Source organism: Podarcis melisellensis, assembly GCF_964234715.1.
Source record: "Podarcis melisellensis genome assembly, chromosome: 4".
NCBI lineage: Eukaryota > Metazoa > Chordata > Lepidosauria > Squamata > Lacertidae > Podarcis > Podarcis melisellensis.
The window spans coordinates 58,402,557-58,416,502 of record NC_138531.1 but is presented as its reverse complement, the minus strand read 5'-3'; the positions used below and the strand labels follow the sequence as shown (position 1 = coordinate 58,416,502).

The window sequence follows — 13,946 nt, the reverse complement described above, 5'->3', positions numbered from 1 at the left end:
AAGGTGTCCGGTTTCCCTGTTACAGACACACCATGGCATTTCTTTTTTAGGTGCTCCACAGAATTTACTTCTAAATAAAGATGTATATAGAGAATCAGGCTGAAGCATCAAATCAGATACAGATTGTACAAAAGAAAGCTGCTGACACAAAAACAAATAATGATATTAGTTGCCTGTGCCCTTCCCCAGCACAATCCCTCCTACATTCAATTATAGACGAATTTCTTAAAACTGTAGAATTCAAGTTTATTCCATTTTAAATGAACACAACATTTCTTCTCCCTGCACAGGTGGTAAAAAATCCTTTACCGAAATGCATAACTGAACTCTGATTTGCGATCACTGATTTACTGTCAATTAAAAGATGGGCACAAATAGCTTCATTGCCCTACACACCTACTCACTACTGTTCTCCTGGGAAATTAACACTTTCAGATGTAATAATTGGTGAAACATTATTTTCATTCAAAAGAACTACTAAACACAACGGGTAAACAAATAGCATAGTTGGTATGCCATTTAATACTGAGCTTATGCAGTATTTTATTTCTGCATTATATGGTCAGATGCAGATGATGACTGTGTTTCCCCTGCCTACACTCAAAATAAAACACTCCTAGCCAGAGCCTAAGCAAGTCTGAATGTAAGCAAGTCTCAATGAGTTTAATGAGACTTACCGGTAGATCAGAAATAGATTATACCATTGCCACATGATCATCTAACGCAGGAATATTATTTTATTTTATTTTTGTAAAGAAATAGCCACAGGCTCCTTGAGAATGGGAATGTGGAACATGGGGAAACGGGTGCTGATTTTTTCACTCATGTTGTTTTACCACTGAAGATCAGTTTCACCAAAGCTGTTATTTTGCCCTGTTGGTTCCACTGTATGAAATTCCAGGTCTTATTTTTGTGCAAGCATGCTTAGCACTGTAGTCATTCAATTGCTGTATAATAAAACAGTTGAAATTAATGCTGTAATGAAGAAGTTCCTGACTTGGCATTTCAAGAGGGCTGCCAGCCAATATATTTCCTAGCTGTATACTTGGTGAAGCATGAAACAGGAGAAGATTAAGAAAGCGATGTGGTCCTGCATTTGACACCCTGACTCAGAACTCCCCTTATGCACAAAAGACAACTTTTAATTCTGACGTAAACAGTCTTCTGCACTTGTAGGCTACAACAGGATACGTATTTTTCAGTAATTTCTACATAGAAAATTGCATAAATACCAAGATTGCCATGTGTGACAAACAGTATACTTTTCCTGACCTGAGTGGACTTTTGCACGATAAGCTGATTACATTAATTATCCCTGTGTGATTTATATATAAAAATTATCCCTGTGTGATTTATCCATCTCACAATCAGCTGCAGGAGAAAAATTCATACACCTGATCATCAGATTTGTCCCTGTGGCAAACTGTTTGGGGCAGTACCATACATAACCAATTCATCAGGCAAAATTTCTCATTTTACAGACAGCTAAGATGCAGTTGCTTCCCTGTTTAAATGTTTATTAGACACCTTAACCAAAATCTGTTACCCAGAGGAATTTACAAGGTCTAGTTCAGCTCTAGTGTGTCTTGGTTTATAATCCTGATCTCTTGTCCTGACTCTTGGCTTGTTATTCTGCCCTGCTTTCTAGTTTGCGCTTCCAACCTGATTACCTTTCAGTACTGGCTGACAGTTCCTGGCTTCTGACACAACCCTGATACCGTAAAACTTGAAGGACTCCTTCAAATTCCCTCACTGTTTTAACACTGAATTCTATGATTTGGGCCATGATGACATGCATGATGATTATTATTGGCTTCATTGCTTTCTGATCTGTGGCTGAATGCCAGGTCAGATCAAAGTAAGACTTCACTCATGATCTGATTGTGAATGAGGAGGCCAATCTGGCCTGCATCTCTGAGACTTGGGTGGGTGAGTAGGTTGGGGTTGGTTTCACCCAGCTGTGCCCATCTGGGTACTCAGTGCAGCATTGGGACATACTTGAGGCTCAGGCAGGAGGGGCTGTTGTGGTCTACAGAAATTATTTCTCTCTCCGGGCTCTCTGTCCAGTTGGGGGGTGATCTAGGGTGTGTGTTCCTGGCACTTGACAATCGGGACAGATTATGGATTCTATGGAGTTTACCACTCACCTCACTGCCCAGCAGTCTCCCTGCCTGAGCTGACAGAGCTGGACTCAGAAGTGTTGTTGAAGATTCCTAGACTGATGATTTTGGGGAACTTCAACATCCATGAAAGAGGCTCTGGGGTAATTCAGGACTTCATGGCTGCTATGATGACCATGAGCTGTCCTAACATGTCATCAACCCAACGCATGTGGCAGGCCACACTCTGGACCTTGTTTTCTTAACTCAGTAGGAACAGAGTGATCTGAATGTAGGGGATATTGATATCAGTCCGCTGTCATGGTCACAACATTTCTTGCTGAGCTTTAGGTTTAACCCCTTTTTGCCCTCTGTAGATGTCGGGGACCTGTTAAGATGGTCCTCCTTCAGAGGCTGATGCATCAAACGGGTTTCCAGATGGCTCTGGGGGATTTTCCGGCTCATATGACTGACACTCCCTTTGAAGCCCTGGCCCGTTTAATACAGCCTGCTTGGATCCCTGGTATATTCCAGAGCTTAGGATGATGAAACAAAGTGGGAAACAGCTTGGATGCAAGTGGAGAAGAACTCAATTCAAATGCAATCAAACATTGGTGAGGGCTCATCATCAAGCCTACCTAGTGGCAGTGAAGGCAGCAAAAGTCATACTTCGCTGCCTCCATTGCATCGTCATTGTGCCATCCAGCAGAGCTTTTCCAAATAGTGTGCTGGCTTCTATAGTTTGATCCAATGGATATGATAAAACCAACAGTAGCTCGCTGTCATTTGTTTGTAAAACATATTGAGGATAAAATTAATTGTATCCACTGGAACCTTGGCTCCACTGTTACACCAGGTGAATCTTGGGAGTTTTAGTTAGTAAGTTTCAAAGAGGTGAATAAGCTGCTTGGATCAGTAAGGGCCATCACTTGTGACCTGGACCCTTGCTCCTCTTAGCTGATAAAAACAAACAGGGAAGGTACAGCTTGCTGGGTCAGGGAGGTGATGAATGCCTCCTTGTGAAAGGGCCTGGTCCCTGGGTGTTTGAAGGAGGGAATGGTAAAACCGCTCTTCAAGAAGCCCTCCCTGGATTCAGTAAATCTAAATAATTACAAGCCAGTTGCCAAGCTCTCCTTTTGGGGCAAGTTTCTTGAGTGAGTGACCAGAGCCAGTCACTCTTGGAGAAAACTGATTTTCTAGATTCATTTCAATCAGCCTTTAGGCCCAGTTTCAGCACAGAAGCTGCTTTGGTGGCCCTGTATGATGACCTCTGTTGGAAGACAGACAGGGGAAAGGTGTCCCCGTTAATTCTCCTCAACTTCTCAGTGGCTTTCGATACCATCAACCATGGTATCCTTATGGAGTGACTGTCCTGAGTTGGGCAGTACTGATTTGTGGTGATTCTGGTCCTACTTGGATGGTCATTTATAGAGGGTGATGCTTAGGGAGTGCTCTTTGGCACAGTGGAGCCTTCATTGTGGGGTTCCTTGGAGTGTGATTTTATCCCCATGCTGTTAACATTTAACATCTACATGAAACTGCTAAGTGGAGTCATCTGGAGTTTGGTTCCCAGCAATTTGCTGATAACACACTGCTCTCCTTCTCCTCTACATCTGCAGGTGTGGCAGTGGATGTGCTGGACCAATGCTTGTCTCAGTAATGGACTGGCTGAGAGCCAACAAACTAAAGCTCAAATCCAGATAAGACTGAGTCACTGTTAGTGGGCAGCTCCCTAAACCGGATGGATAGGAGGTTGCCTGCTCTTGATGGAGTTACACTCTTTCTGGCACCTTCATCACGTATCTTTAGGCTCCAGGCAAAAACATTCCTCTTTTCCCAGGCCTCTGGCTAATTAAAGAATTCAAGGCCTTTTAAACTGCATGTTGGATTACTGTTTTGGTTTGTTACTATGGTATGTATTTTTCTGTTCTTGAAAACTGCCCTGTGATCCTTGAAGGAAGAGTGGTATAGAAATGCAAATAATAATAATAATAAAATTAAAATGTATTAATGTGTTAATGATATCTGAGTGTGAAAAACTCCTTTTGAGGGGGCCATTAATACCTTTCATGTGGTTCTCACTGTAGTCCACTTAATCTGCAACATTCTCTATGCCAAATTCACTGACTGAGAGAGAGGATAGACAAAGGCTACAACCACATGCACACTTATCTAGGAGTAAGTCTTGCTGAACTCAGGCAGGACTGCTTCTGAGTAAATACACATAGGATTGTATATGGAACTACCATTGAAAACAGTCAGGGAACTCCCATTAGACCAAGACAGAGCTAACTGCACTACAGTATATTACATTAGCTTTGTTTCAGGTGAGCTGGATTCCAATCCAGATTCAAAATGTTGCTTTTAATCTTTAAAGCCTACACTTCACGCACAAACACCATCCCATTCCCCAATGCCATTGTCAGAGGCTTTCTCTGGGTGCCTTAGCCGGGATAAGTGTGACAAAGGACAGTATCCTGATGGTAGAACATCCTTCCTGAAAAGGCTCACATGCTATGAATACTTTGTATTCTTTCTGGCAGTAGGGGAAGACATTAATTCTCTCCGCTTTTTAAAGGTTTTCCAAAGGTTTAATAGGATCTCATAAATCTGGTAATTAAGATCTGTCTGTGCTATGCGAGGTCTGTCTGTGCTCTGTGAGCATAATCACTGTTGGGATTGAATTCTCAGTTGTCCAATGCTCTTTATGTTGTATTTTTATGGTTTAAATTGTTTATAATATTTTAAATATTTTTGGAAGATGACAAGATAACCTTTGGTTATGGGGCAGCACAGAAATATTAATTAAAAAAACAAATCAGTTGACGCGAGTAATACGCGTTTATTGATTTCATTAGGCGTGCCCTGAGCAGAACTTCACTGAATATCATGCATAGTTTCTTTTTATCCTGCTTTTTGGTCCAAAGTGATGCACAGTACAATGTATTTAAAATGATTAAACCCATCAAACCATAAAGCCAAAGCACTGATCAAAAATCAGCAGTGTAATAGCAGCAAAAACCACAGTACGAGGAGGCAAAAATAACAGCCTCAGTGTCACAAGAGACACTACAGAAAACCATAGCTTTGACTGACTGTCAAAAAGAAAACAGGAAGTGACACAAATGTACCTCCCATGGAGATGAATTCAAGAGCCTGGGTGCCAATGTGGAGAAGGCCCTGCCCCACCTATTCATGAGATTAATCTCAGAAACAGGATATGAAGCAGAAACCATCTGAGGAAGAAGGTAGAATCATATGGAAGCAAGTAATCCTTCTAGTACCCAGACCGTTTAGAGCTTTCTGGTATGAGCAAAGTTTCCAAACCTTTCCCAGTCCCAGGGGCTACCGCACCTCCACAACTTCCTGGAGTGTCTTCACCCGGCTAGAAGAATCCTTGCATTATTCCCGCATTGTTTCTTGCTAGCCTGGAGGACAGAAAGGGGCGCGGGAGTCCGCAGCAGCCAACCGGCCCCACCAAAGTAAAACTTGCAGGGATGACTCGACCTGCTTTAGCCGCTCGCCCCGCCAGCCGCCGGTATGTGCTCTTCCCCGACCCTTGTTCCGAAAGGAAGGCCGCCGTGGAGCTAAAAGGGTTCCCCAGAGGCTTTGCAAGCTGGACGGCCGCCGCAGGATAAGGGCGGGAAGAGGAGAAGTTCCTGCTTCCCGTTCAGTCGCCTTTCCCCGGTAGCGGCGGCAGCTGGGCGGCGTCTTCCCTTCCTCACTTGCCCTCTCGCAGCTCGGGCTGCAGCCCTGCGCGCCCGCGCTTAGCCGGGACTAACTCGGCCAGACTTACTTCCGAGTAGGGAGCGCGCAGGGCTGCGCCGCCGAGGAGGGAGGCGCGGCGGGGAAGGGGAGGAGCCCAAGCACATTCCTGGGCTGGGCATGTTTGGTTGAGGCAGCGGCGGCGGCGCGTACACTCCTAGCAAGCGGCAGGCGCACCGCCGGGCCTGAGCGCGCCCCGCTCCTTTCCAGGGCTGCCACTTGCCTGGGCAGGCGCGTCGCGTCACGGCTGCGTGGATCCCGAGCCGCGGCCTCCCCACGCCGCGCTCCTCTCCCTCGTCTCCCTCCTCCCACGGCCCGTCCACTCCGGCCCGGCCTTGCCGTTGCTCCCTCCCCACCCTCGGCTAGCGCCGTCTCCTGCTGCTGCTGCTGCACCTCCTCAGGCCGGCGGGGAGGGAAGCCGGAGTCGGGCCGGGGCCATGACCGTGGAGCAGAATGTGCTGCAGCAGAGCAACGCGCAGAAGGTGAGGGGCGACCTGGCCCGCGGGGTGGGGGAGAGCTACCCTGTGTTCAGGCCCAGGCAGGAAACCCTTGGGCAGGCTGCGGGGCTACGCGAGGGCCTGGCTTTTGGGAGCCGAGGCGGGTCGGCGCCTGCCTTCCCGGGCTCCCTCCGTGACCTTTGCGTCTAGCGAGGGAGAGGCTAGAGCCGGTTGGGCGGCTCCTCCCGGCCTGGGGAAGGGGATCGGGGGGGGGGGGTCCGCTGAGCTCCTGGAAGCGGCTCTGCCTTCCTGTCAGTATTACTTCTCCACCCCGTCCGCGCTTTGAGTTCCTGGAAGCGTGTTCCTCCTCTCGCATTTGCCCTGCTTTTCCCTCCTTACCTTGCCAGAGAAGTGCCCACGGGGGTTGGTATATTAGGGGGACGGAGGAGGAGCCCTGCGTTTCGATCCGCAACTCGCCCTTCCTTCCCTGCCCCCCCTCACAAAAGTGCCACTTTATTTTTAAATAGAGGGATTGACGTTTTCATCTTCCCTCGATTCTGGCGCCCTGAGACGCATCTCGGTTCTGATCATGTCATGCCAGCTCTTCCAACCGGTTCTGTAATACAGTACTCAGAGGTGTAGGAAGCAGGCGGGTTTCCTGCTTCAACTATGTTTCATGCACTTAATGCAAAGCTTTGAAATGAGTCTGTAAATGTGTATCCCGTGAGGGGTGGTGAAGAATGCTACTGCTTCTGTTTTTGCCCTGAGCCAGGAAATCTGGTTGTTAGCTCAAAGTATAGTGTGGTTGGTAGTGTGAATGCTTTACTTGAACTTTGTAGATTTTATCGAAGGTGTTTTGTTAACAATTGATAACAGTGGCTTATGTTAGTAGCTTCTGAGTTGTATATATGTTTCTTTTGAGGTTATGTATTTTCTTTGGAGATTTGGCTTGCTATTTCATGGGATATAGGATCCAAATGATCTAATTCTGGAGAAAGTTCATGGTACTTTGTCCCAAGGAAAGTTGTCCTTGCTATAACACTTTGAACCTTTCGATATAAATAAAGAGTAAGACTGGTATCCTTGAATTTATGTGAAGTACATAATCTGTTGGAATGTGTAAATAATCCTACTCCAAAGAAGGCTGCTATACATGGCCTTCATCTGCTCTTTTTTACTTCCGTTTTGTCTTTTCAAAATCCTTGTGTGGTAGGTTAACTGAGAGATACTGCCTGATCCAAGGTTATCCAATGAGCTTCAAGGCTTAGCAAATATTTGAAACCCTGGTCTAAGCCTAATATTCTCTCAGATAATTTGAAACCATTCATTCACATTTTTGAACAAGTCTTTTTTATAGACTTGTTTCAAGCACAGATGCCTATGAGTTAAATAGGTAAAAAATAGATAAATGACCCCTGGACAGTTAAGTCCCATCAAAGGCGACTATGGGGTTTCTGTGCTCATCTCGCTTTCAAGCCGAGGGAGCCAACGTTTGTCCACAGACAGCTTTCCACGTCATGTGGCCAGCATGACTAGACTGCTTCTGGTGCAAGAAGCCAGAGCGCACAGAAACAACATTTATGTTCCTGCCGCAGCGGTAACTTGCACTGGTATGCTTTCAAATTGCTAGGTTGGCAGAAGCTGGGACAGAGCAATGGGGGTTCACCCCGTTGCACGGATTTGAACTGCTGACCTTCCGATCGGGAAGCCAAAGAGGCTCAGTGGTTTAGACCAAAGTGCCACCCACGTCCCTATAAGTTAAATATGGCCATCTTTTGATATAATATGTTTATAACTTATCAATTTGAGAGGTGTGTGGCCACTAAAAATTTGTACTTTTTGTTTTTGACTCATGTGAAATGAAGAGGGACATTCCAAATGCATAGCCATAAAGGCTTGCAAAGATGCTATACATTATTCTACAGTTCCATTGAACAAGTATGTGTTAAAAAAATAACTACTCACTTCTGTTTCCACATTTACCTCTTTCCACTTGCCTGCTCATTTCTTTTGCATTTTGCATCCTTTTATATCTGCTTCTAACTCCTTCAAAAAGTCTCATAAAATACAAGATTTAAAGTAAGCAGTACCTGTGTGTTCTTAACATGCTTTAATAACAGTAAAAATCTACTCCTTGAGTACTTCTGTGTTGTTGATACTCTGTACTTCAGTGAGGATTTGACAACTGCTTTTCATCTTTGCGCTGTTTGCATTCATGCTAAAACCAAAGTCATGAGTAGTTGTATCCCAGATGCACTGAATAGAAAGTGTGATGGGTGTTTCTGTTTAAACATACATCCTACCCCCTATCCTTTGTAAATAAGCCCCCAAAAGTTACTAGTCTTACTAGCTTTCTAAGAGACTAGTAATCTGCATGGTAGGCAAACTAAGGCCCAGTCGCCTTCTAAATCTGGCCTGTGGACGGTCCGGGAATCAGCGTGTTTTTACATGAGTAGAATGTGTGCTTTTATTTAAAACACATCTCTGGGTTATTTGTGGAGCATAGGAATTATTTAAATTTTTTCCTCCAAAATATAGTTCGGTCCCCCACAAGGTCTGAGGGACAGTAGACTGGCCCCCTGCTGGAAAAGTTTGCTGACCCCTGGTATTGACCACTTAAGAGGCAAAGTGCCCTCCTTTGCTAGAAGAAAAAATGCCACCTGTGAAGTAGATTGGTGGAGGAGGAATAGAGCATTTCAGTGCTGATTGTGAAGGAAGAGACTTTTCTCGTTAATTCAGGAGGCATGGAAACAAAGTGGGCTGGTAGAAATGGGATTAATGAAAGCTGAAATCCAAAATGTCTGGAAGGCGCTTGCTTGACAAAGGCTGATCTGGGACATTAGAATTTTTCCTGATGCAAACTGCAAAGTACGTTATGCAAATTAATGTGCTTGTGGATACAATACAATTCAAAAATTTGGCCGAACCCCTGTCACTGCCCAGTTCAAAGTCCAAAGGACCAGAAGCTGTTGGTTTATAACCGTTTTTGCAGGGATGTTTGAAACAGCTGGGTTCATTTAACAGCAAACAACTGCTTGGTACCCCATAGTGGTGTTTCTCTTTGGTTCCAAACAGTTCCAATGAGTTCTCTAAAGAGTCTGTAATTTTGGGAAGGGCTGTAGATCAGTGGAGGAGCATCTACTTTGTGTGCAGAAGGTCCCAGGTTGAAACCCCAGCATATCCAGGTAGGGCAGGTTCAAGAGAGAACTCCATCAGTGTAGACAATTTTGAGTTAGATAGACCAATAATCCAACTCAATATAACTCGGTTTCCTATGTGAAAATAATATTTGTGCTTGTGTTGCTGAATGAACCTTCAAATATGCCTCTTGGGATAGATGGATAAATAACCTGTGTGTGTTGAAATAAGAAAGATAAAGTGAAATGATCTAAATTAATATTGGGTAAGCAGGATATGTTCTGTATTCTTGTGTTTATTCTGAGAGTAAAAGTTCCTATTACTAGAACAAAGCAGAGCTCTGCAATTTGCAATTATAGTTTCTCATGTTAGTTTTGCCTGTTTTTAAGTGTCTGCCTTTAGTGTGAGAATATAAACATATACTGCTTGGGAACCCTGCCCTTCCGGCTTGACTAATTCTTTCCCATAGTGAACTCCCACAAAAGAATGTTGTCAGATATGTATTACTACTAGTAGCTGTCAGTATATCTTTTCCTTAAAAAAAAAAAATACTTGTTGCCTGCAGTTTACATTAAATAGTAGATTATTAGATGATGGGTGTTGTTACCATGACAGTGACAATTTAAAAGGATAGGCCTTTCCTATGTCTATAACACAAGCATAAACAAAAGTATCTCACTAATATAGTTGTCCCCATGGGATTTGCAGTTCCTATGCAACAATTTTGTATGGAATGCTTGATGCAAATAGTATGTTTTGTCCCAGCTATTCAAGCAGAAGACCCCTTAGCATATCACTAGTTCCTGAAGAGTTTCTGTACTACAAATTTGAAGAAGCAGCTTTGTTCTGTAAGTCTGTAGCACAGAAATTCTTCAGGACTTGACAATATGCAATCCTAGCCATTTCTAGTCAGAAGTATGTCCTATTGAAGCCAGAATGCAATAGAACTGCAGACCAAGTGATCTTCTAATTCTATAATTGGGGCAAAACATAGAAAAATGCTGTGTGCGTACTGAACTTAGCATGCAAAACATTCCATATAAAGTTTTCCCATAGGAAAACTGCAAATCCCCTGGGGATGAGCTGTTTTTGTTCCAACTTTGAACATTAGGCTTATGTTTTTTCTTTCCCTATACATGTGTTTTGTGGTAGCACCTAGAAACATACTGAGGAGTATCTTCTTGCTGGTACTTATAGCTTGTTATTTTATATGTTTAGGTTTTTAAAATGTCACTTTCTGCAATCAACTACGGTCAAGGGTATTAGGAAAATGTATGAAATGTTATCTCCCTGGTTTTTGCTCCATAGGTCACTTAAGGACAGTTTGCACTTCATTCTTACCAGAAATCATACATGCAGGATGCCCTGTTGAGGAATGTATGGATTGCTAGGTTTGGCTTTTGTACACAAGAAATTCCATTGGCTGCACTTGAGTTCCATGGTAGCAGCTGGCTTCAGGTGCTGGAGGTAGAGAAGTCCTCTCTTTTCCAGACTTCCAGTCTCTTTCCTTGCTACTGCAAAGGCTGTTGTCACTGAAAACACATTTTCAACAGACTTATATGTTAGGTGCATCTATTTTGTGTATGTTTAATTTTTTCATTCATAGAGATATTTACACCTAATTGGTACTTAAGAACTATGACACACTTCCTTAATGTATACTTAGTGGCTTTAATTATTGCTATAATTACTGGTCTTTTTAAGTACATGTCCTGGTATACACTGCTGGTAGAATATTGTTGAACAAGTAAAATGTTTTGACATATGAAGGATTTTTAAAATGTATTAAGTACCAAACAATTGTCATTTTCGAAACTTCATTTTTTGTTATATCTGAATTGATTTTGTATCATAACACAATGATTTTCCTTATAGCTGCCATCTCTTCTTTTTGATTGCAAGTACCATGAGGTGAATAAAACACAATCTGTGGCCAGTTAAGAACATACAAGCAGCAGTCAGAAGAAGCATGATTAAAATGTGCTAAATATATTTTCTAATAGCTCAGTTGGTAGAGCATGAGACTCTTAACCTCAGGGCTGTGGGTTTGAGCCCCACGTTAGGCAAAAAGATTCATGCATTACAGAGCTTTGGACTGGATGACCCTCCTGGTTCTTTTGACTCTACAATCCTATGATTCTAAGTCCTGCATAAAGTGATAATTTGGTAAAATCTATAGTGAACTAGTATATTTGTATAATGGAAGTAGGCTGCTGTAATTATGTACTAACCATCTTTATACTAAATTCATTCAGAATTAGGGATAAATTATTGAAATTCTCTAAAGAGAGGTGAGCATACATTCTATGTTTCTTTGAACAGTAGTTGAAAGAACTGAAGGGACTTTGCTCTGCTTGTAAAATCTGTTGCTTTGGCTCCTTTAAGCTTTTTTCCCCCTGGTAGCTCATTGATTGCAGAGAAGAGGGCATGCCTAATGGGAGCCCTTCCCTACAATATCCTGCCTTAACTCCAGCTTCCTTCACATCTTCAGCATTTTACTAAGCCTTGAGTCTCAAAGGGCATTCCAGTTTTGCCACCCTTTTCAAGCTGTGTGTGTGTAGTGCATTTTAGCAGGTTTGTGAACTAGGACTGCTGTGAACAAGGGCCCTTCTTGGTGCCAGTAGTGCATTTGTTTTTGTGTTACTGTGAAGCAGGGAAACCACCACAGTCTAAATCTAGTATACACAGTTCATGAAAGCTAAATACACTCATGCATATAATTTAATTGTTCTCTAGCAGAGATTGCATTTTAGATTCTGGTATCACTGAGCAAGAGGCATTACAAACCCGTGAGATGTTTGTTTTTCAATGAATTTTTCTGTTTGCTTGGAGAAGAGATGCTCATGAATAATGACAATTTTTGGAAACTTATCCTGAGGGGCAAGAGAAGTGTGGAGATGCAATGCTTCTTGCTCCAGAAGTGGGGTTTTAAAATATCTGCTGGTTCTTCAATCTCAGTGGAGAAAACATTGAACTTACAATGTAAGTTTAATGTACTAACTATAAAATATATTTATTCTGGAGTCCAACAGAGCAGAGTGCAATAGTCAGAAATGAAATGTTTTGGCTTCATTCAAGTATGAATTTCAAAATTATTTCCCCTTTGACAGTATACAGTGGTACCTCGGGTTACATATGCTTCAGGTTACATATGCTTCAGGTTACAGACTCTGCTAACCAAGAAATATAACCTCAGGTTAAGAACTTTGCTTCAGGATGAGAACAGAAATCATGCTCCGGCGGTGCGGCAGCAGCAGGAAGCCCCATTAGCTAAAGTGGTGATTCAGGTTAAGAACAGTTCAGGTTAAGAACAAACCTCCAGAATGAATTAGTTTCTTAACCCGAGGTACCACTGTACTGGGAACCCCAGTATACTGGGGTTTGGTTTCTCTTCTTTCTGCATCTCTTTTGTAGTCTCACGGTCCCTGCCAGCATTCTACACATGGTTGTGTTATATTAGTGGAAGAAGCCCAGGACAGCCAGGGCAAAAGCTTTTGCCTTGAATGTTGCAGCTTTCCGTCATTTCTTTAACCACATAGTTCTGTGTGCAAATTATTTATGGCTCAGTCTCTCTTTAATGTTTAAATAAACTAACTTGGGATAAAATAAATGTTTGGCATTTCTGAACTTGAAAGTCATTCAGTTCTGCTCTTTCCCCCTCTAAACCTGTGGAACCTCTAGAGCTACACAAGCCATATTCTGCCAGCTTGTTTAGAGAGGTCACAGAGGTAGAACCACAGCTCTTCTGTCTTGCCTGTACAACAAAATATGATTCACTAGGATGTCATCATCATCATCATCATCATGGTCACTTCCTCTAGTAACAAACCAAAGTGGTGAGTGCTGAGCCAAAACTGTGACACTGAGAAACAACAGGGAAATAATTATATGCTCAGGGGAACCGTAAGATTTGCAGTTGTACACACATTTAAAAAGGAGGCGGCACAGAACAGGCCAGTGGGTATTGAACATGAGTTTAGTGGCCTCAAAGTGTCATGCACTATTGTCAGGTGGAAAAGAAATGTGGGGTAGGGAGTAAGGTACACTGCTTCCATCCATTACAGTTTAATAGCGTTCTGGAAGGGGGAGCAGGGCTGGCTGGCTGGAACCTACTCCTGTTTGGAAGTGAGGAAGATATATAACAACATTTGCAGTTTCCACTTATTCCTTCTAATAGTGAGATTGAGTGGTGAAGACCCCTTCCCCCCCCATCTCCCACCCTGTGCTGATACGCTGACATTTTGTTGCCTACTTATAACCTGTACCCAAATTTTGTTAATTTACTGACTGAATGCAGACAAAAGCAAAGACACTTGCCCTCCTTTTTACAAAATCTTCGGCAGCAGTAATTTTTCTCTTTCTCAACTGATGTCTTCCCAGCTTTCTCTTAAAAGTAAGTTTGATGTTTGATTAGGAATCCTTTTTCACTGTTGGGCCTTGACATACTTTATTTACCTAATTGTACTAGGGGATCATCAGACTCCCCCTGCAAGTATGCTTATAATTT

The 13,946-nt window shown here is 43.0% G+C and overlaps 1 protein-coding gene across 3 annotated transcripts in view; it reads left to right on the top strand.

Moving 5' to 3' along the window:
• The first annotated feature begins 6,011 nt into the window (after window positions 1-6,011).
• Window positions 6,012-13,946, top strand: part of USP25 (ubiquitin specific peptidase 25) — a 55,247-nt gene continuing 47,312 nt past the window's right edge. For 2 of the 3 annotated variants that reach the window (XM_081908087.1, XM_081908085.1), the window contains exon 1: window positions 6,013-6,346. In XM_081908087.1, the coding sequence (XP_081764213.1) occupies window positions 6,302-6,346 (45 nt within the window). In that variant the 5' untranslated portion in view covers window positions 6,013-6,301. Of the gene's footprint in view, window positions 6,347-13,946 lie in introns of all 3 variants that reach the window. The other variant, XM_081908086.1, reaches the window with a different exon arrangement.